This window comes from Atheta coriaria, unplaced genomic scaffold (genome assembly GCF_025399875.1).
Source record: "Atheta coriaria isolate IRGN ID8LTWV9N9 unplaced genomic scaffold, Caltech_Dcor_3.1 hic_scaffold_9_pilon, whole genome shotgun sequence".
Taxonomy (NCBI): Eukaryota; Metazoa; Arthropoda; class Insecta; order Coleoptera; family Staphylinidae; genus Dalotia; species Dalotia coriaria.
In genome coordinates, this window is record NW_027045451.1 from 7,424,568 (window position 1) to 7,448,055 (window position 23,488).

The 23,488-nt window shown below is 32.0% G+C and overlaps 2 protein-coding genes and 1 non-coding gene across 4 annotated transcripts in view; 1 reads left to right on the top strand and 2 right to left on the bottom strand.

Annotated features, from left to right (window-relative positions):
* Positions 1-20,684, bottom strand: part of LOC135798404 (adipokinetic hormone/corazonin-related peptide receptor variant I-like) — a 38,653-nt gene extending 17,969 nt beyond the window's left edge. The window contains exon 1 of one of the 2 annotated variants that reach the window (XM_065311246.1): positions 19,930-20,684. The gene's annotated coding sequence lies outside the window, so the exon portion shown is untranslated. Of the gene's footprint in view, positions 1-13,990; positions 14,010-19,929 lie in introns of those variants that run through there. The other variant, XM_065311247.1, reaches the window with a different exon arrangement.
* Positions 4,125-4,197, bottom strand: TRNAK-UUU (transfer RNA lysine (anticodon UUU)). Its single transcript has one exon. It is a non-coding gene; the product is annotated as a tRNA-Lys (tRNA).
* LOC135799894 (uncharacterized) lies at positions 15,434-19,618 on the top strand. The gene is made up of 6 exons (XM_065313130.1): positions 15,434-15,616; positions 16,354-16,859; positions 16,922-17,123; positions 18,085-18,535; positions 18,591-18,608; positions 19,611-19,618. Exons 1-6 carry the CDS (start codon positions 15,443-15,445, stop codon positions 19,616-19,618), a joined length of 1,359 nt encoding a protein of 452 aa, XP_065169202.1. The 5' UTR covers positions 15,434-15,442.
* Positions 20,685-23,488: the final 2,804 nt, after the last annotated feature.

Below are 23,488 nucleotides of genomic sequence, written 5' to 3' on the forward strand. Positions count from 1 at the left end.
ATCTATTCGAACTATAACTATAAGTAACACCTGGCGACCCAGTGCTCTCAGGCTGTTTGCGAGACGCACGTTTCGGTGTAGGAAAGCATTCTAATCGGTTTCTAGACTCGCATTAGCGCGCCGTCGCGCCGCGAGCAAGCAAAATGCAGTCGATAATCGATTAATCGAATTACTGAATTACTCCTTCCGTTTCCTATCAACGCTTGTAGCAATCGAGGGAGACAAGAAGTGCAGAGGAAATTGCAGAAGATGCGCACGTCCGCTAATTAATTAATTCTTGACTTTAACATTTACCATTAGCATTTTAAAATCCACTAATTAATTTTATTTCAAAGGACTGGAAAATTCTAATAATATACTTTTGCGTTATATTGGATTTGATTATATCGCTATGATTATATTATAATTCAATATCTATACTAATTTTTATACCTATTTAAACCCTTTTTAAGTAATAATTTTTCAATATTTTAATAATTATTCTGCTATTTTGAGTGGGAACAAATCCAACAAATTATAGATCAACAAAATTTGTCCTGTCGATCTTGAGATATTAATGTTGTAACAAAGACGACTTTGCTTAATATTTGTAAATTTTACTTCTATTTAATCATTCAGTTATATTTTTTTTTAATAAAAAGTAGTTTTTTGCTTATCCATAATATCAAAATGAATCGCAAAATATGTTGGTAAACGCATAACTCAACAACGCCAAAACCAATTTGGCCAATTATTTTTTTTAATGTTCGTTAAAGTCCATGGATGGTTTTTACGGCGAGAAAAATTCGAATAATTGCCGGGAAAACCCTAAAGACAGCCCTTTTATATAGGATAAAAGTTGGCATTGAGATTCAATCATACTTATAGTTAAATAGTTGAATCCGAGATGGCGCGCTGAAGTGCATTACGAGTATTAGCAACTAGTTTTAACCCACGGCTTCGCTCGCGAATATCTAAAATAATGAAGTTGCTTCCGTACGCGTCTGTAGTCACAGAAGAAGTAACAATGAAGTAGAATGGCTGAAAGTATAGTCTATGGAAGTATAGTGTACAGTCTCCATAGTGTAGGCAATTGGATTTGATGTTGACTTAGCTGTCGGTAATACAGTGTGATAATACAGTGTGATGGTACTATAGTACTTAGGTTTGAGCTTCATTGCTGGAATGCTAGATGGCGTTAAAGTAGTCAAATAGCCAGATGCAGAGGTATTATTGGCTAAACAATTTCTTTATTTTATTTTTAAAATAATTTTTTTATTAAATAAAAAGTAGCCTATAACCATTCGGGGACCACTAACAATATGTGTACAAATTTTCATGATGATCTGTTAAGTAGTTTTTGCGTGAAAGCATGATAAACATCAGGACTTTCGCATTTATAATAATAGTAGGGATTCTTTATATAATTAATTTCTTTAAAATTATATTGCGGATCTTATTGATAAAATTGACACATACTATGTCTAGAACAAGAGAGTCAAAACGAATTACATTTTTATTAAACACTATCGAGACGAAGTCGGAGGCAAAAGCTAGTTTCCAATAAAATTCTCTAAAAAATCATTTTATCGCCAATTATCGCCTTTTAGTGCCTGTATTTTTAAATGGAAAAATGTTTCATTTTTTGCAATTTTCCGATCAAAGCAATTTTAGGCATTTTTTTGTTCTGGAAAAGTGGAAATTGAAATTTCAGACGTTTCAGTTGCGTGATTGGTTCTAGTTTTCGAGAAAATTGAAGAACTATTCAATTATAACGTACAAACCTCGTTTTTGAATGAATAGATAACCACATCAAAAGGGAATTCAGCCGATGCAAATTGCATTTCAATTTCGAATGAATGAAAATGTTTTCTGTGGTGAGTTCAAGTCGGCCGCCCACAGTAGAATAATCGTGTTGCTGTTCAACCCCGCCTCACATTATTCACTCCTCTTGTAATTAATTCACATTTCTTGTTCACGGTATTATCGTTATACGCCATACACACGAAAGTCATGAAATAATAAAGTAACATCCCACAGTATTAACACAAATATATTTTTTCTTGACTCTTCCTACATAATAACCCACAATTTATAAATTTTACTTTTTGACTTTTTATTCCCGGTGAGTAATGTAATTTTTGTAGTTTTCATCTAATATCTCTGAGTGAATCTTGCACTAACCTCAGTAGTGGGTGTAAATACATCTCACACGTTGCGAGATAAAATTTATCACCTCTTAAGGGAATGTCTCGTCTACTAAAACGCATTTTGCTGCCTGCGCGGCGTTCACACAAAAAACGCATCTTTGTCGCCGTTGCAGACATTGTAACTGTGTAACAATTTATTATTGGGATGCTCGCGACCCGCGTCTCGAGACTTGTCGAGGTAGGGAATCCTTTGCGTGGCACTTTGTGCCCATCCATATATTTTATGCTTTTTCTGAGGGAAACACAAACGTGTGTACACAAGTACAGGAAGAATCCCCTCTTGCATGCATCTTGCAGGCAGTAGGATATGTTATCCCAGGTCCTAGAGTGTTACATGTTTGCAAATTACAAAGAATCACAGTGATAAGAAACAAAACCAAATTTTTACTTACAAAAATAATTGTTGATAAATAATTTTAAATAAAATATTTCTTATTATATTATCATTATTAATTCGTTTTATAACTTAAATAATTAAATTGTAATTTGTAACACTTTGTATATTGTTTCTTAATGTTATTGTTTCACTCCTTTGTTTACGGACTTAAATTTGCTGCGAGGATTGCGCTGCAATGCAAATAAAACCACGCCTAAGACGACAACGGCGCAAATATTAAAACTAAACATCAAATACTTTTATAAAGTATCTGCAAACAATTACTTGCCAAAAATATTAAAAAGCCATTTTTTATTTTAGTCAAAATTTAGATATTCTAACTTTATTTCGAAGAGAAATGCGTGTTTGATGAGAAGTTGAGCGTGGCGAAGTCATTTAAATATGCGCATATTTTGAACTTACTTAGCTATTCTCGGGGATTATATTAGTCCGTTGATACTGACGAATATTACCGGCGTCTCGAGACCGAATTATGAGAAATACGATTTCCTCTTCAATGACATCCGATTTCAACATAAATTGATCAAATATTTAGTAATAAGCTACTTGCGTAATAATCCTACCATTTATATTATTTACATTTGCATATAACAAAGAATGGATTTATAAATACTTATAAATATAAAATGAGTTACTTTGTCAGATTTTTTCGATTCAAAAGAGCTGAATAACTTTAAAATAATAAAAAAAATTACCAAAGAGAAATTTTCAAAGTTAGGTTAGGTTGTTTGACATAATTAAATTTTGATTTCTTTGAATTCACAAAAACAACTTATTTTAGCTTAACACGTTGACGCCGGCGTGACCCACCGGTGGGTCACGCGTGTCTGCTGCATCGGGCGGCGTGACCCACCGGTGGGTCACGGCATTATTTGAAACGAGATGGAATTCATTTTTTGACTACACCACTGGTTGGGTTATATCTTTTTCTCGTCTCACCTATATAATGAGTGTCTTGCATCTTTGTCACCAAATGTGTCACTCAGATTACATATTATAATAAATAGTGACCGACCGAAATTTCAGTTTCGGCTTCAATTTCGATTTCGGCCAAAAATTGGATGAAACTTGTGGCAGAACCAAAACTCAATGTTCGTAAAATATCGTGTGTCGTGGGCTAACTCGCGGCTAAGTCGTGGTCGTCACTTGCCATCTCAGTTTGCACATAGTTTCGGTCGGACTCTAAAGATAATGGCATTCAATACAAAGAAAATAAATAAATGGCGACGCATTTGCAAAAACAATCGCTTTTTGCTTTAGCAAGTCATAACAACCAGTGGCGCACAGCTGAATTAATTAGACGGAGTTGAAAATGCTCAAACGCCGCCCGATGCGGCGGACACTCAAAAACCGCGCCGGCGTCAACGTGTTAATAACAATAAAGGTTTAAATTTACTTCATTATTATGTCATTCTATAAACAATTGATTAAAATTATAAGGTTTTCATGGAAATAAAATTGTTTTCGAATTAAATATCATGATGACATAAAATGTTTGATATTTGAAAATAATAAATTAAAGTGAAAAAAAAAAGGAACGCCCGAGCAGGGACTTGAACCCTGGACCCTTGGATTAAAAGTCCAATGCTCTACCGACTGAGCTACCCGGGCTCTGCTAACATGCTTGTTTAGTAGCGTTGAACAGTTATAATATTAACAATTTACACTTCAACTTACGTTGTAAATTCCCTTTCAATTAACTCAATCAATTAATATTTTTAAAAGACGTCACTTATTATTTCATTTCCCTTGTTCATAAATTACGTCACATTGTTTTTCGAACAAGCATTCTCTATTGAATGGCCATTGAATGAACTTTTCGTGTTTAAACTTTCTCTTAAAAGCAATTCGGATGCTTTCAAGTGTTGTGCCTTCTTTTTTTTTGCGAACTCAGCTGAAACTTTTCCATCCGAAATTATATTTATGTCGAGAGCGCTGTAGCTCTAGTCTGGTTAATTAATCGAAGCGTAAATTGGCAATTTTCATCGTTTCACAATAACATTCCTGACGGATACATTGCTGCAGTGTCTACGTGCTACATTCCCGTTAGATTAGTGCGAAATTCTGTAAATTGGAACATAGATTCCGCCCTTAAGCTCACACTTTTCAAAATGTAGGTTACATGTTGATACACATCGAATTACATGTGTTTGGTTGATAGTAGGTCACAAAATAAAGCGTGAGAGGAATTTTATAACCTCCACAAACGATCATTGCAAAAAGTTTGTAATGTCAGTTGCCTATATATTTTATCTGTGATCGTGTGTTGCGACTTTTAGGACGACAACACGTTGATTACTTTGACTGAAGTTTGATTAAGTTTGCGTTTTTCCTACATTCATCAATCGAACCAAATTGTTATTATTTTCTCCGTAAACAAGAAATATATAACAAACATTAACATCACATTCAGCGAATCAACAATTCAACAACAACAAAAGAAGAAATGTAGATATGTAAAAGGAAATAAACGAGTTTTTGTTGTGGGCGATTTGTTATGGTAGCATATATTGACATTCTGTACACAATGTCAATTTCAGTGCGTCGGAAATGCCGATAGTGGTACTCGCATATTGTTAATACCAGTATTCATTGGCTTCTCACAGGGTGGTCGACGTGCGGATATTTTGCAAAATCAATGTGTGCGCATGTGACAATGATTAATCGCACTTTCAATCATTTTTTATGTGTTTATGCATGGAAAATTTTGATTGTTTTTGTTTAGATTTGTAGCAAGTTAGCAACCAAGTGCACACAGTGTCCTAACTAATATTATAAATTCAAATATGAGTTTGTGTGTTATTGGTGCCAGGATTACGCAAAAACCACTGAATCAATTTTGATAAATTCAGATAAATTGGAAAATAAAATAAACGATTTTTATTGTCACAAAAATATATTTTGACTAGCTTTTGCCCGCGACTCGCGTCCTGGTAGTGTTTAATAAAAATGTACTTCGTTTTTACTCTTTGTTCTTGACATAGTATGTGTCAATTATATCAATACTAGTTAACCGGGCAAACGTTGTTTTGCCATATAAATTATTTCAAGTTTCTAGATAAATTTTAGTGTAGACAAAAAGTAACTTACTTATTATATAAAATAGGGGTTGGTGATAAGAAACCAAAAATTTAGGGTTGTATGTATATTTTAATGCCACATTAAAAAAATAAAAACAAAAAATTTCGACCAAAATTTAAAAAAAATTAAGGGTGAACAACCCTTATCACTTAAAGATATGAAGTTACCGATTCTCAGACCTACTGAATACGGATATAAAAATTTTCTTTGAGCGGGATGAAAAATGATTAAATTACTAAAATGGCTATAAAGAAATAGGGGTTGGTGATAAAAAACTAAAAATTTAGGGTTGTATGTATTTTTTAATTCCACATTATAAAAAAAATAAAAACAAAAGAATTTGTCCAAAAATTAAAAAAAAAGTTAAGGGTGAACAACCCTTATCACTTAGGGGTATGAAAAATAGATGTTAGCCGATTCTCAGACCTACTGAATACGCATATAAAATTTGGTAAAAATCGGTAAAGCCGTTTCGGAGGAGTATGGAAACAAACACTGTGACACGCAAATTTTATATATATAGAAGATTCACAATTTTATTTTAAGGTAATTAATTATATAAATAATTGCTAATAATGCACCTTAGCGCGCTCGGATTCAACTATTTAACTATAACTATGATTGAATCTCAATGCCAACTTTTATCCTATAGAAAAGGACTGTCTTTAGGGTTTCCTGGAAATTTTTGGAATCTTTCTAGCCATAAAAACCATCTTTAGACTTTAACGAACATTAAAAAAAATTGACCAAATTGGTCTCGGGGTTGTTGGGTTATACGCTTACCAACTGATTTTGCGATTCATATTTATATTATAGATGAGTGTAAAATGAAAGATGAAAGTTGTATCGGAAATTCATCAAATGAATAATTAGATAAATTAAAACTAGATGGCGCTAAAGTACAATATATGCATATCTTATTTCTTTTAAAAGAATCAAACTTTTATTGGCGGATTCGGCTCATTATAGGTTTAAGCAACATGAAAGTAATTAGTTAGCCTACTGTCTTTAATTAAAATATAGTTGATTAATGCATCTATGACAATTGATTACAATTGTGTCTTAGTTTGACGTAAAGATGTAAAAATAACTTGAAGAACTAAGTAAAAACTGTATTAATACGTTAGCGGTTGAACGCGTGTAAAATTAATTTGAGTAATATTTCACTCTTCAAACGCATCGTGACCTGCATCACCCGTTAGGCCCCCAGAGAATAACCGAGAAACGTAAAACGAGAAAATGCAAACCACACGCTATCAGTGTTTTCATCAATGTAATGCACAGCACGCAACTTTGTATAGATTAAATTATCGACTACTCTTCGAATACAATTAATGGTTTTTAATTGCAATTTTTCACTTCAAATTTTATTACTAGCCATATAATCTAATAATAATAAAAAATAGCGTTTTTATTAAAATAGAATTTTAATAAATTGCCACATGATTAATAATGTTAGGTTTTTTGTTCGCAAGTATTTTGTTTGAATTCCACACGGTATGTTGATTTTTAATTTTTATTTTATTCGGAGCGTTCCCTCACGTTTTCGGCGCATTTTTCGCGAGCGTCGCGTTCCTTTGCCATCCAGCTGTAATATCTACACTGGCGGTGCGCGAGTTTGCCTTTCATATTGAGGACGTTTGTTTGCTCCTTGCTGCGCACACTAAAGTCCTGGAGTTCAAGTCCCGCAGTTTTCATCGCGCCGCGTGCGGTTTTTCGCCGTTCGGCTGCGGTTCAATTTGTACGCGTCGTGAACTTTTTGAATTTTGCGAATGTATGCGAAACCACCAAATATTCACAATCAAACAAACAAGGCACACAAGTAAATATATTTTCAGGTTAATATTAATGTAGCATTACGAGTATTCATTCAATGTGGAATATTAGAATTTATAAATAATAATTAATTGGTTTCTGATGCAATTTGATCTAAATTGTAAAAATTGCGCATTTTTGTCATTGCTTTTTAGAAGCAATTCAAAGAAGTTAAAAATTGCAAAAAGTTCAAGTCTTTTTTAATGAGGGTCCTCGTATCGATTGACGCTGACAATTCAAATCGAATAAAGCTGATGGAAAAAGAGATAAAGCTCGTTCCTGATGACGCTAATATTGAATAAAAAACCGTTGAAAAAAAGTTGATAACTAAGAAGAGAATTCAAAAAAATAAAAAATAAAAAGTGGACATTCACTTTAATTTTATTTTTCTTTTGTATAAAGCTTAAATGAAAAGTTAGAAAATCTTACCAGCTCAACACAATAATACCGTTTACGCCATTTGTGTTTAACAATATGACATTATTTACTTCCGCCTCAAAGGATGTTGAACAACGCTTTGATTACAACGCAAGAACATTCCGCTTTTGCTTGTTTTCTTTAGTTTAGTGTGGATTTAACTAAAATTGAAATTGCAGCGCGTTCAGCTGCAGTCTTAGACTTTCTCTCGCCACCACCGCTGCGTTCGCCAGTGCTCGTGAGCATTATAATGCTCCTCAATTAGTCCGCTTAAACAACGAGTAATTGCATTAATTATTTCCAGTTTTTCATTACTTGCAAGCGCTGAACGAGCGGATGGAATTACTCGTGGGGAAAACAGTGGAAACACGCACAACTTTGTATTATAATACAAATTTAGTGTGTTACTTGTTTTGTGTTTGCCTAAACCGTAAACAAATAAGGAATAACGTGTGTGGAGTTGAGTGGAAAATTAAAATAAGACAGGTGGTTAATTGAGAACACATGTATTATCCTAAATATTGTGTTAATGCGAATGTGAAGTATTTTTTTTAATTGTGCCATTTTTACTTAAAAACCACTTCTTTAATATTCAAAGTTGAGATATTTTTGACGAAGGAAAAGCAAGCAGGCAACTTTTAGAGCAAACATATAATTTAACTAGCTTTTGCCCGCGACTTCGTCCCAGTAGTGGTTAATAAAAATGTAATTCGGTTTTACTCTCTTGTTCTAAAAATAGTATGTGTCAATTTTATCAATAAAATTTGCAATTGTATTTAAAAAATTAATTATATAAACAATTGCTAATAATGCACTTCAACACGCTATCTCGAATTCAACTATTTAACTATAACTATGATTGAATCTCAATGCCAACTTTTATCTTATAGCTAAGGGAGGGTCTTTAGGATTTTCCCGGAAATTATTCGAATTTTTCTTACTGTAAAAGCCATCCTCGGGCTTTAACGAACATTTAAAAAAAAGAATTGGCCAAATAGGTCTAGGCGTTGTTGAGTTATGCGCTTACCAACAGATTTTGCGATTCATTTTTAAATTTTAGATATATTTGCATTATTAAAATTTCTCACTTTTTTGAAAATCAAATTCAAATTTAATCCAATCACCAGTGCTATTGTACATGGCGTTGTTCTGACACTTAATCATTTATTTCTGGTATTAGTATTTTAAGGATGGCTCATATTTTGCTTTTTTGTTAAACCTTTATTAAACTTGCATGTTCCATCAAAATTTGCCTACTAAAAGATAAATGTGCGAAGTTGAAATAATGTTTTAATTTTTTATTAAAGAAATCTATTTTTCTGCAAATATTTATATCAAACATTGACAATAAATGTAAAGAAAAATATTGGATTTTATAATTTTATGTTTATATTCATGGGAGTTTTTATACCAATTTTATATTAATTTAAAAATAAAAAGCAACTTCTTTTTATGAATTTCGAAATTTTTATTAAAAAACTGCGACATGTTATGACACAGAGTGGCATATCATCAGGGAGCTGATTTTTATATTGTACATTAAATGCATATTCATATAAAAAAAACAATTTTTTGAGCAAATTAAATTTTTGCTTGCATGATATGACAGATATTGTTTCATATGGTCGAATTACATATCATTATAATAAATTTAATTGAGACTGTGTGTACACGTGACACTCAATGAAGAGGGAAAACATTGTAAAGGAATGACTGCAGCATCAAAGCAAGCAAAGTGTTCATGTTCATGTTCACATTTCTGTGTGGAGTTTTGCACGTCCACTCTCCGTTTGATGTCAGATTCGTACGAGTATGGTTCGCAGTATCGCAGTAGTATCACATGTCCAACAAGGCGTGTCTTCGCTCGAAATTATGATAAACGAGTTCGTAAGTGTCACTTTTCATTTATTTCAAATGTCACTTTATTTACATTCCAAAGAGCAAGAAATTTCATCAACATATTACACAAATATTGCGGAAAATACAGATTCAATTTTTTGATTAGTGTGGATACTGGTATGATAAATCAAAATCACGATAACGATAAATGGTATTAAATTTATTTCTAGTAAGAAATATGTCATTTTCAAGCATCTGTTAAGTGATGAAGGAACAGGTTAAAACATGTCAATGCAATGAAGAAGTAAAAAAAAGTTTGCCCGATTGAGTGAGAAACCCTGTTTTTTTTCTGCTCAGAAATATAACAAAACGATACGCTTTTGCTTTTGCTTCGGGGCACAACGTCGTTTATTATAAGATTCTTGGTAAGATATTTATTTCCTGTCGAGATAAACCGCGGTCTTATTGAATTTTACGGTTGCAGCACAGGTAAGAAGAAAAATAACGAGAATTCTATAAATGTTATTAAATATTAAATGTCACTCCTTATATCAGTTAATATGAAATATCAGTTGTATAATTTTCACATTGCTTAAAATCACTTTTCCTTGACAAAAATTCCAAAATTGGTTATTTTAATTTATTTTAAGTTAGTATACAGTATTTACAACTCAAGAACTATGATTTGATGGATTCATGTCTGTCAGGAATAGCAGTTGGGTGTTAAATAAAGAATAAAACTTTGTATTAAGATGCAATCATTACACCTAAATAATTTAATCCGAGATAACAGCAATTAAGCTAATATTCATTTCTTTAAAATAAAATGAAATCAATACATCAACACAGGTCTTGAACCAAAAAGTAAAACTTAATTATATGTTTACTAAAACCTACTGGGACAAAGTCGCTAATATATTCACAAGTTTCACTAATGGCTTAATTTTTATTTTATTTCCAAAGCAACAAAATACAACATTAACGCCTAGGTATTGAAATATAGACATTATTTCTTTAAAAATGCTTTAATCTGCTCTCCTAAAATACTTTTAAACTGCTGAACAATAAATTGTCTTAACTACGCGTTGTATATCTTTGGTAATTCAACTTTTGTCAAGTTTTCTTTGTTTGTTTACGTTTTAATTGCTTTAATTAAATTTTATTACAAGTTTTAATTGAGTCATTCAAATATCTTTGTTTTTTCAATAAAAGTTTATGAACTTTTTTTATAGGTACCTACTCATATTATAATATTTTAATTTTATTTGATGAATTCATAAATGTGATATAAACCGAATCGATTTTCCAAGCAAAACTAAATCCATTGTGGAATTGTGAAATTGTCGTGTTTCCAAATAATTGCAAATATTCATTTACGAGTTTGTGAAAAACACAAATACTCCCACGCAAATTGATTTGTTTAATCAAGTTTCATTCCATTGTTTTAATCACTATTTGTATTGCAACAAATATAATTATAAAATGGAGTAGAATAATTTGATTGAACGGAAATAATATGATTGTATTCGTTTAGTTTACAATATTTGATTATTTGATGGTTTTTATTAGGCACATTTGCTATTTCATGCTTGATTTATTGGAAAACGTATGCGTTATCTCGGTCCATGAATGTAAAACGCAGAAAGTGGGACAGAAGAGTTGGAAACTGAAAGTTCGAAAAATGTTTGCTGCGAAACATGAAAAATGCATTGAAAATGGTAAATATGCCTCAAGGAGCAAACAAAAAGAAAGGCTATTTGGTGTACCGCCTTCGAAATACCGGAAGAATGAGTATTTCTATTGAGATCACCAAAAGCATGCATTGTAAATGTAATGGAAAAAATAAAACATAAAAATTAAGTAAAAATTCTTGAATATTTGCTACATTTTGTTCAGAATATTGAAGAACATTAATATTGATTTGACATACTCGTTGATATATTTTGTTCTTGGTTTGCGCACACAATATAATGAAAAACATAGCTAAAGCTGACCTTTGACTCACTCCACAGCTGAAAGCTTTCACGCTTTACAGATACCTGAATCTACTCGTGTGTTAGTTTGCGTGGGTTTGGCGCAGGTGCCTGAAACGTGAACCGGACCTGCCGGACCGTGAACGCACGAGTGAAACATCATTTCCTGCCTGATGGTTGGACACCCAAAGCGTTCCCTGATGCACCCCGGGTGCATCCCAGATTTGATTTCAATGCAAGAGCAAAAAATATATAGAAAAAAGTAATGTGTGCTTCAAAAGTAACAAAATTAAAGTTAAACTAAAGTTATTTTTTTGACATTAATGAAATCATCTCGAAATATAAAATTCCTGACTTTAACATTTATCATCATTAAAAAGAAGAATTTTTTATTGCCAATAATTTATATTCTGTTGAAATAACTGTTTAGGCGTGGGTGTGAATCAAATATACTGCGTGTCAGCGTTTTATTTCGAGCGACATTAGAACATACCCAAGTTAAATTTCGAATATTTTCCGAATTTCAGTTTTCATGCAAAGAAGGTGAAGAAAAACATTTTGCAAAGGCAGATATATTTCATAAGCGTTTCTTGTCGCTGGAGGTAATACAATTTTCCGGCTTTACATATGCGTATATCGAATTTAAATATTAAATATTCTTGCTAAACCATGAACATTTAATATGAGATCTGTTGGAAATGTTCTTGGGGATCATTTTGTTTTTCCATGTAATGTAATGTAAGAATAATAAAGACACAATTATTATTATTCAAAAATCAAGAATTGTTTACGTACAGTTACCTCTTAATTTTTTTTGTCAAGATTTAGTTATAAAACGATTCTGAAATGTTTTGATAAAAATAAAAAAAATTGTCAAGATTCAATTATAAAATCATTCTAATTTTTTTGATAAAAAATTGTTTTTGTTTTATTGTTGATGAATTTCAGAACTATATTACCGTGTAAAAATAAATACAAAATATATAAACATTTTCTAACTAAACAATTTAAATTGAATTTTCTAGGGCGTAATGAAATTTAAAACAGATTAAACTAATCCGTATAGGATGCAACTTCGCCAAAAGGAAGTTCGGGAACAAAAGGCTGTCAAATATCAAAAGCGCTAAATAGGAAAGGTTAAATTAATTTTCGTGATTAAGATTATATCTCCTGATGCGTGAAAGAAGTAATGCAAAGTTTCGCATGAAATTCGGCCGGAACTATGTCCGAAACGAAAATTAAGATGATTTTTACAAACCAATCCTTCTGTTTTCGGATTAATAGTAGGTAATTAAATTGCCATTTATATTATAACATTAATTAAATTTTTCTCCGTGACTTTGCATGCGTAGTTTTTAATAAAAATGGTCGCATATTATTAATTCATTTTTGTTCATGGTATGCGCCATATTTCTGATTATAACTTTCAGTTATTACCTCGAAATTGATCAAAGTGACTCTGTCAATTTATTTTATTCCTTTTAGAATAAATACTGGTATTTTTTAATAAAAATTGTCGTATGTACTTTGTAACACCTTTGAAAGTATGTATATGTACAAAATTTTATGATGACCGGTTGACTTGTTTCCACGTGAAAGCGCAACATACAAACAAACAAACAAACAAATAAATAAACACACAAACAAATTAACTTTCGCGTTTTGATTTTGGTTTTAATTGTAAAAAATAACCTGCGGTCGGACGCTTGTATAATTTATAGAATAATATGACATTAATCTAAAAAAAATATATTTATATTTATTAAGTATCAATTAAATATCTGCGATACTTTTATTTTTTACTAATTTCTTTTGACGATAACTGTAAAACATTAACACGATAATATTTTGCATTAAAATTTGAACCAGTTATCAACTTAAATCCCGCAGGATTTTATAAAATTATTTCGTAATTTACTCAAGAGCACTTTGCGAATGTGAAACTTTTACATGAACAAATTTTAGATTGCACGTCCAATTACAAAACCATAATAATAACATAAAATAATTTAAATTCAAAAAACACAAATTTTCATTTTTAATTGTCTTTCTTCCTTGTTTAAAATTCCGCCTGAACGCAATAAAGGCACAAAGAAAAAAGTACTGCATAAAAAAGAGAAAACAAAGACTTGAAAGGCTATCAAAAGAAAAAAACATCTACCTCAACTTCGGTTGCAGCAACCTAATAAAAGCGCTTGTTATTTTATGATAAGTCTTTCAACGTTAAAACATTTTTTACGCGCTAATTAAAGAAGTATTAGTAAAACAACATTGCTTACCAATGTCTTAACGTCCTAATTTCATTTTTAACTCCACCATCCATGCAATTTTATGTATTTTAATTTTTAACCCTAATTTACTTTAATGTTTATGATAATTTAGCGTAAATTTTCCCGTTTTCTAAAAGATTACTCATATTATAAAAATTCACAAAGAAACAAATCACATTAATATTATTATACACTTAGATGACTAACATTAATGAATTTATTTAATAAACATTATTATTTTATTATTTTGCACTCCACTCCATCATTCACTGTCATCAATTTTATTGTCCATAAACTTTTGCTGCGTTTTGTTCTATTTCACGCGAGTATGATAGTTTTCACACCTTGTTTTTATTGATAACTAGCAATAACAATATGTTAATGTTAATTATTTGTGTTTGGCGTACAGTTAAGTACCTACTTGAGTGTCAACTATCACTGACACGTTAAACACGCTCAGCACGCACTTTACTCGACAATTACGCTATTAAATAACACTCGAATCGTGCGCACATTGAGACAACACAACAACACAACAGCACAATATGAAACTAGACTAGAATTCGTCAAGATGCGATCACAACATTCGTATATATATAATATTGTCCTATTAATTTCGATCAGATCGAAGTCACGTGGATTTTCTCGTCGCGTTTGAATTCCATACAAATTAACAATACCACTGTTAAATTTTATTCACTCGTGTTGACTTTCTTTCGATATGATTTTGTAAGATTTACACGCAGTTTATTTATCCGGTGTTATCAATGAATTAATCTGTTGTTTTGCGCGTCGTTGGGTGTTTTATTTTCGCGTGTATCATTAGAGCGCGCCGCGTGTAATAGACGTGAGTTTTTCACACGCGTGGATCTACGTGTTGAGCGACGGCGGCAACGACGGCGGCGGTTGGATGCGAACAGCGGACGAGAATCGCTTCTCCCGTCGGCGTACCGACGCCGAATCCGCCAACGCGCACATTTCCCGAAGCGGCGAGACGCACGCCCGATAATTTTACCAAACGTAAATTCGGAAAAATTTACACCTTGTATCGCTTAAAAGTTTTCAACTTTATATGCATACAAAATGTTGTTTTGGTTGCCTAAAACGCAAATTAAACATATTTGTGTTTAATTGCGTGAAAAAGGTAATTAAAATCAATTCAAATCGTTTAATACATCACTAAAGCTTTAAATAATTAATTAAAGTGATTGAAATGTAAAATTTACCTATTTTAAAACATACCAGAACATGCAAATTACATTTGTGGTTGTAAATTTATAAATGATTGAAAATGTTTGCTTTATTACGAAACTATAGCAACTAAATGTACATTGCGTGATTGTGTACAACAACAAAATAATGTTATATGGTATACAACACTTTAAATAATTTAGAGTCATAAATGCAATCAATTACTGTTAAAATAAGCTTTAGTTTGCTGTTGTAAGCGCATGAGTAAAAATGTACACATATCACTTGACAACATGGCGCAAGGGCCGATATACGAAAAAAATATTCTTTATTGTTAAATCTTTTCTGCAAAATACAACATTCCAATGTTATCATTATCTAGTCGATCCACAACTGCATTGGCTTGAAAGGATATTTTGGTTTTGTTGTATTGCACTTGTTTCGGTAAGTTAGTAAGTTTACATCCATTTTAATAGCTTTAAAACACTCATTTGTGACATGTGTTGCATATGTCACGTAAAATTGGGCCATACTTGTAATATTAGTTCCAGTATTTGTTTCAAAAAGACGTTTGTGCTCATTTTCAAGATAGAAGTTTACTTTTAAAATATACAGTGGTTTTATTAGTTATATTATCATAACTATTGGTACTGATTTTGTCATTACATTTGTAATTTTTTGACACATATATTGATAATAGTTTATTAAGTAACAAGGGCGCTAATCGTCACTTTAGCCACGAGTCTCGAAATCGTGAAAAAAGTGGTGCTTTGAAGGTGGAAGTAGATAAAATATTTATTTTTGTGTTTTTAATATAAAGTGTGATAAGTCCGATGTTCGGATAATGGTCCTATGTTTTTGTTCATTTTTAATTCTGCATGTTTTTGTATGGTCGGTTTTACAAAGCATATTGAAAAGTATTGAATTTTAGGTAGTATTTCCTTTTATTCTAATGACAAAATTCAATCAAATTCAATTAATCATTCTAAACCTAAATAATATAAAGTATCCAAATTTGAGTTTGTTTGTTTATATTTAGTCATTTTTAATGACGAGTTAAGCACATAATAGGTATATCCAAGAAACAAGAAAAAAATTAGATTACTTTTTAACGCAGACGAAATTGTTGGCAATAACTGGTTAGTATCTATTTATTTTTATTTTTTAAATTTTATTTTAAGAGTTATGGTATCCTCTTGATGATGCGCTCTGTAGCCAACTACAAAACAAAACCAATCAACCTTACAGTGGATACAAACTACATCAACTGGTTAAGTGCTTACCCAGCAGTAGTCGTTTGTGAAAAGAGCGAAGAACTCGCATATTACGCAAATCTACGCACATACATTCCATCCACCTCAAAAGTCAATGACTCAGATTTATTCAAATACGTCAAAGAATTGATATTTTTTGATGGCACCCTCACAATGCTTAGAGATTGTCAATCTAGAGAAAAATTTGTAACCGAACCTAGTGATAAACCAAGCCTCAGAGACTGGCAGGAAGAAAAAGATGCGTGTGATATATTCAAAGATGATGTTATTAAATATCAACAACTAAGACGATCATGCGATGATATTTTCTTCAAATGCTCGTGGAATGATAAAGAGTTTAAATGCTGCGAGAAATTTATGGTCATGTCTACTATTTACGGCAAATGTTTTGCATGGAATTCTTTGGTTGCAATGTAATTACTTATTTTCAATGATTGTTTTTAATGCTAATTATATTACTACGAGTTTATTTTAGGAAATCGTTAGAGCCTGAATATAAAGGCACAGAAAGTGATTTGTCACATTTAAAAGTATATTTTAAAGTGACTACAGAAGCGTTTCATTCTTATGTCATTAGTAATGAGGAGCACATCTCACATCGAGATTCTTCTAAACAGCGTCCTTATCAGTTAAAAGTGTTAACATTCCAGGCTGGGAATGTATACGTTCGAACTAAAGTAATTTCAAAATATTTAAGAATGCGCTAAGGAGTGACACAACGCCACCACAAAACGTTCATTATTAAGCAATTTATAACACTTTTGGCTTACGTGATTAAACTGCAAGAAATATTATAGATATATGTCAATATCCCCACAATATAGAGAATTAATTTTATCTAGGTATTGTCTCTTTGCAAATTCTATTCTGATTGATTATATTAAAAAAGAATTTTATGCATTTTATTCAAAAATTACTGCATTACATTTAAAAAGAAAAATGTTACATTCGTAAGGTATTATTACATATTTGTGGCAAATTTGTAACTTTAGTTTTCACTGGTTTCCTCGAAAGTCAGTTAATTCTGGCAACGCCAAACGTGCTAAGCGTTTTTCGCAGAAACGAGCCAACTAATCAGTTGCAAACTTGAGGCTTTTAGCTTAATCTGGAGGAAAATATGTTGCTGTCTGGTAATACACTGGTTTAATTATTTTACCAAACTTTCTTAGAATACCATTAACATAAAAATGTTCAATGTAATTTGAAAAAACTACCAAAGTAATAATATCTTCGAATTAAGTCTGTAAGTCGAACCACGAGACCAGAAACAAATCATAGTCTTTGACATAGTCAAAGTCAATTGCTTTATACTTTCAAATTTTTGGCATAAATGTAACATTACATTTTGTATATAACAAACATTTTTAGTATAATTTGATGCGTTAGTACTTGAAGAAAACGCAAAAGATAGTTTTTAATTAAAAGAGATTTTCAGAGAAAAATATTAACTGTTCAACATTAGTAAATATATTGTGTGAAAGATCAATTACTTTTCAATCTTATAAAATTAAACTTTAAAAATACGGATAAGAACACAAGCCAAAATAAAATAAAAATCCGAGAAGTGGTGTTGTTGCTACGTAGCGTATTCTTAATCACAAAGTTTTTATGTTTTCAATCTAATTTTTAAAATTTTAGACAATGGCAAATGATAAAAGTGTTAGAAACGTACCTCTTGAGGTACGTCAGTGTCGATTTCCCGACGAAAACAATTTACTCCTTTCAAGATATTACAGTTTCGCTGGTTGTATGACAGAACAATTCGCTCAATTACAATTAAAACAATGCGGATGCACACAATACAATCTACCAGAATTTGCAGATAAAAACAAATTCTGTAAAACTTTATTTGATCTAGCGTGTCTTTCCGAAGGACAGAAAACCTTTTTTGAACAACTACGTGAACAGGATTGTATGGTATCCTGCGTGGAATCCGAAGTTATAATTGTCGGAGCGACCAGATCGATGAGTTTTAGTGAATATGAAAAACCCGAATATGACGAGTATAAATCCGTGCTGAATTTTTATTTCTATCCAATACAAATGCGCTATCATCGAAGGGTTATAAGAGATACTGTTGATTTAATAGGTATTAGATATAAATTAATTGAAAAGGTTTTAATTAATTATTTTTATTTTTATAGTGAATGTTGGCGGTATTGGTACTTTATTTTTTGGCGCAAGCATAATTTCTATAATTGAAATTGTTTATTACTTTGTTGTTTATCCATGGAATCCTCGCCAGGTTATCACACGAATTGATAGAAGTAATTTGAGGTTACCTGCTAAAGATAAAAACGAAGTCCTAGCTTATATTGATTTTAAAGAGAGAATGATGAATGCAAAGTATCAAAAACCTTTATATCCTTTTACAAAATAATATTTTTTGCCGCTAAGTGGCAGCACTATACATTTTTGTATCTTTGTGTGTGGATTAATACAGTGTGTGATGTTTGTTTTTGTCAATTATAAATCTTGTTGTTAATGAACCAACATCTTAATTACAATCGATTAAACTGAAATTGATAAGCACGGAACAACAACAAAATGTGTACTTCAACGTTGAACTTCGTGTACTCGTACATTTGGTAACGCCACATTCTATTCAATGCCTTCTACTCTTATCTTCACTGATAGTTTTAATTAACATGCTGTTAATTATCATATCCTTCAACATATGATCAACAACAAGTTATGTCGCTATGATTTTACCAAACACTTTGTATCAAATTTAATGTGTCATTTAATTAATGACACATTTTAACTTATTGAGATTCATACATGTATTTATATTTCATGATGGATTTCATCGCTGGCGGTCATTATTAATTTTTATGTGGGTCTGCTTCTGTGTCGTGATTAGAAGTAATGTTTTCGTAACCTCGCGCCGCGGCGAATAAAAATCGACTATCGCTCGTTAACTTACCCGCTCGCATTAAATTCGACACTTTGCAATGAAGAGCGCCCACAAGCCGCACGGGATTACAAATTAACTCTGGTTTATATTTTCATGCATATTCATACATGGTAAACGTATAAAAATGTAATTTTTAGGTTATATAAGCAGTATATATCAATTATGCATAGGCAACTTAATTTACATGTAAGCAGAATAACAATAGAACTATTAAACCGCTTTGTCATTTTATTATTAATGTTATTAGTGGTGTAAACTGTAAATATTTTTGGTAAATGCGCTGATCCGCTTTTATTTTATCGTTAATAATCAAAATGTTCATAAAGCCATTACATATAATCGAAAACAATGTTGGTACATGTTTGTTGGGTTGCCTCCCACTAGAGAAAAAAGGTATAAGAAACAATCAAAACATGTTTGTTAAAAAGAAAAGCAGCACATAAATATAATGTTTGGCAACGTTGTATAGAGCTGTTGCCGAGTTGATGTAAACGAAAACAAATTTATGCGAGTGAATAGAAATTGTGCTTTTAAAACGTTTTCAATGATATTAATATTCTTATTACCTTTTTATTTCTCGGTGATTGTTATTGCTCGAAACATGATTCACTAAACAACACTTAAGAGTTATGCGTTAATATCACACAAACTGAAAGTTTAAAAGTTGATGTTTTCGTTTGATCAAGCTTTAGCTATCACGTAATCACTGAGTAAACTTTCTGAAAAAACTTTCACGCAGTCTTGAATTCGAGATTTAAGTTTATTGGATGTCTGCACCTTTAGTTTTCCTGTTGACGTGCTGGTTGAAACTTTCGGCGAGTGCAAGTTTTTCCGTCTTAATCCAGTTGCTGGTCGTTTTCACCTCTTCCGCTTGATCCGAAGACATCCAAAAGCATTCGAAACTTCACCGCAAGCTTTACGCACACCTCACCCCAAGTTAAAATTCAATTAAACGTGCAACTTTGTTAACTTAACCGAAATTACACTTCAAAGTAGCTGAATTTATACGAGTTGTGCGCGTGTTGTGAATTTTCAAAATGTCTACTGTTTGTGTTTACCGCACTTTGAGTTGGAACTGACAGCGTTTCAGAGTCAGAGTCAAAGCCGCAACTGATCATTTCATGATCGAAACCGAATGCATGCATGCTTGCCACATGTCTCATCGGCATGTCTCCGACGGCGCGAAAAAGAGGTGTATCGGGCGCAACAAGATGGCGGCCGCGACCCCCGGCTGCCCCCGGGTTTATCGCCGCGGCTCGTGTTCGCGGTCTTATCGCGCTGTTATCGCGCGTTGGTGTGTTTATTGGCTTGTCTTGCTCGACTCTGTTTGCCAGACCGGACTCAGACGCCGCCAACCGGACAGAACCAATAAATTATATTGCATTTGCATTCGCATTTGAACTGACATTCGTTTACATGCTAATTGTGTTGCTGCGGGTGCTAATAATAACTTGCAATGCATTGCTACACGTATAAAACATGGGTGGACTTGCAGGCCAGCCGCACATGGCCGCTAATTAAATTCAACTATTTGGTAAACAAATAGAATCGAATCATGCAATATCGAGTATTACATAATTATTTATTATCTCAATTTGTTATTCTGTTGCGGTATTTATTCAAGTTGATCGGAACATTTAATTTAAAAATCTTGTCATTTGAATTGTTTGCAGTTTATAGTAGGTTAGATTGCGTTTAGTTAGATTAGGTTGTAGTACGAGTGACGTAAGTAGAAGAACGTTACCCTTTTCTCAAAAGGATAGGTTTATGGTGTAACAGCAACCCTTCAATCCGACCCTTGTTTTGCATTATCAATAGTAAATGTAGCTCTAAAATATTAAAATCTAATTGAATTTAAATTCATCAGTTAATGTAATAAAAGATACAAAATTTATTGTCGATTTAATTTTATCATTGCTTCTGTCTTTAAATTTGTACAATGTGAATATATGTTTAATGTGGAGCGCCATTTTTTGTTATGTGTTTAGATGCAGAAATATCAATCATGTTGAACTTTGCTGACGTAAAGTTTATTTAAAATTTATTTAGGTATTGGATTTATTTCCATTTCTTAATTAATTGCAACTGTATCATTCTATTTGATTTTTATTGTGTTCTGGTAATCAATTAAAATATTTATTTCCATTTTTAAATATTGTGTTACAAATTACACAACAGGTGAAAATGCCGATTAAGCGAAAAATGTCAAATATAATATAATTTGTTATGTTTATATATAATGTTTATATAATGTTTATACATTTTATTTAAAAAATAAAACAATCTATTCGTAATTGCATTTTTTAGATACTTAACACCATATTTTATTGTAGCACGCAATGGAGTACTAAAATTATATATAATTTACACTTTAAACCCATAATTCTTACCGCAACATTAAAACTTCCTGTCTTCGTGATTTCCGTACTAGTCGACCCATTTCAACATGTTGAAACTTACTTACTTATTTACTAACAATAAGTTTTAGCGCAACCAACAACTATACTGCATTTCTATGATGCTCAACTTTGCATGCCAATCGGTTTATATCTTGACACGTTCGAAAACACACAACTTATTCATTAAAAGTTAATAAACTTCATAATAACTATTTTGTACAATGTCAAAAACTTATTATAAGCTGATAAACGTTATTTTAATAAGGAATTATAAGTACTCAACATAGTTTTAGCTGAATCCTAACCTAACTTAACTATTTCTAACCTCAAAGTCCTTTAATAAATATTAAACCCGGGATGCGTTTACAAGGAAACTTTTCCAACCCATTTAAAGAGGGTCGCGAGAGGTACAGAGCAAACTCGGCACCTGTGCAACAAACCATGCCACACGATTAAAAGTGTTTCTGCTTCGTGTAACCAAACAGGTTACAACAGTTGAAACTTTCGCAGGTTGGCTACATTACGCCCGCAAACAGTTAATAATCCTTGCGTGAGGGATTAGATCTCAAGTTTGATCAACGGATAACCCGATAACATAATCTATGTTACGTATATCCACCGTATGCACTGGAGACTACGCTAAACTAAATCTAATATTGCTGAAACACGAAAAGTTTAATATACAGCTTCCGGTGGAAAGTAGAACCTAATGTTGGGTGATGGTAAAGAGGAACAGATTAGACAGATATGCGTAATAGTTAAGTGTAGAAGTAGACTCTCTTAGGTGATGACAAGACTTGACTGAGTATAGGGTTGCGAATGGCACGGAAACAGGATCGGAAGTTCTGCGATGGCAGAACCTTTGACTTGCTAACTATTTGAGGTATTGCGAGTCGACAACACATCGGCGCCATTTTATGTCATGAACTTTACTAACAACTAGTTGGGAAGCTAATAGTACCTTATATAGGCTTAGATTATGGTAATCTGTATGTGTTTTTACATTTATAACTTCAGAATAGCATGACAGATTTTCATGATCTATAATTTGTTAGGATTGTCTCCACCTCAAGTAACAGAATAACTATTAAAATATCCAAAATTATTACCTAAAGAATGTTACATAAGAGAGCATAATTATAGTTGAATAATTGAATCCGAAATGGTGCAAAAGTGCATTATTGGCATTTCTCATTTATCTATCATATAAAAATGAATCGCAAAATTTGTTGGTAAGCACTTAACTCAACAACGCTAGGACCAATTTGGCCAATTCTTCTTTTTAAATGTTTGTTAATATTCAAGGATGGTTTTTACGGTGAGAAAAATTGGAATAATTGCCGGGAAAACCCTATAGACAGCCCTTTTCTATAGGATAAAAGTTGGCATTGAGATTCAATCATAGTAAGAGTTAAATAGTTGAATCCGAGATGGGGCGCTGAAGTGCATTATTAGCAATTCTTTACATAATTCATTTTTTTAAAATAAAATTGCAAATTTAATTGATTGAATTGACACATACTATGTCTACATCAAGAGAATAAAAACGAATTGCATTTTTATTAAATACTACCAGGCTTTTATTTAAAAGCTAGTTTTAAATAAAATTGCACGTTACTCATATATTGACGAAATTGACACATACCAAGAATAATTTCTTGGCAAAATTATTTCGATTTTTACTAATAACTACAGGGACAAAAGTTGTGAGTAAAAGCTTGTTATT

Bases quoted from the DNA above. Each gene is read 5' to 3' on its own strand.
- LOC135799894 (XM_065313130.1), top strand. From the start codon at position 15,443: ATGTACACATATCACTTGACAACATGGCGCAAGGGCCGATATACGAAA. The intron at 15,617-16,353 runs GTAAGTTAGTAA...TTTTATTTTAAG, and splicing joins GTTGTATTGCACTTGTTTCG to AGTTATGGTATCCTCTTGAT. The intron at 16,860-16,921 runs GTAATTACTTAT...AGTTTATTTTAG, and splicing joins TGGAATTCTTTGGTTGCAAT to GAAATCGTTAGAGCCTGAAT.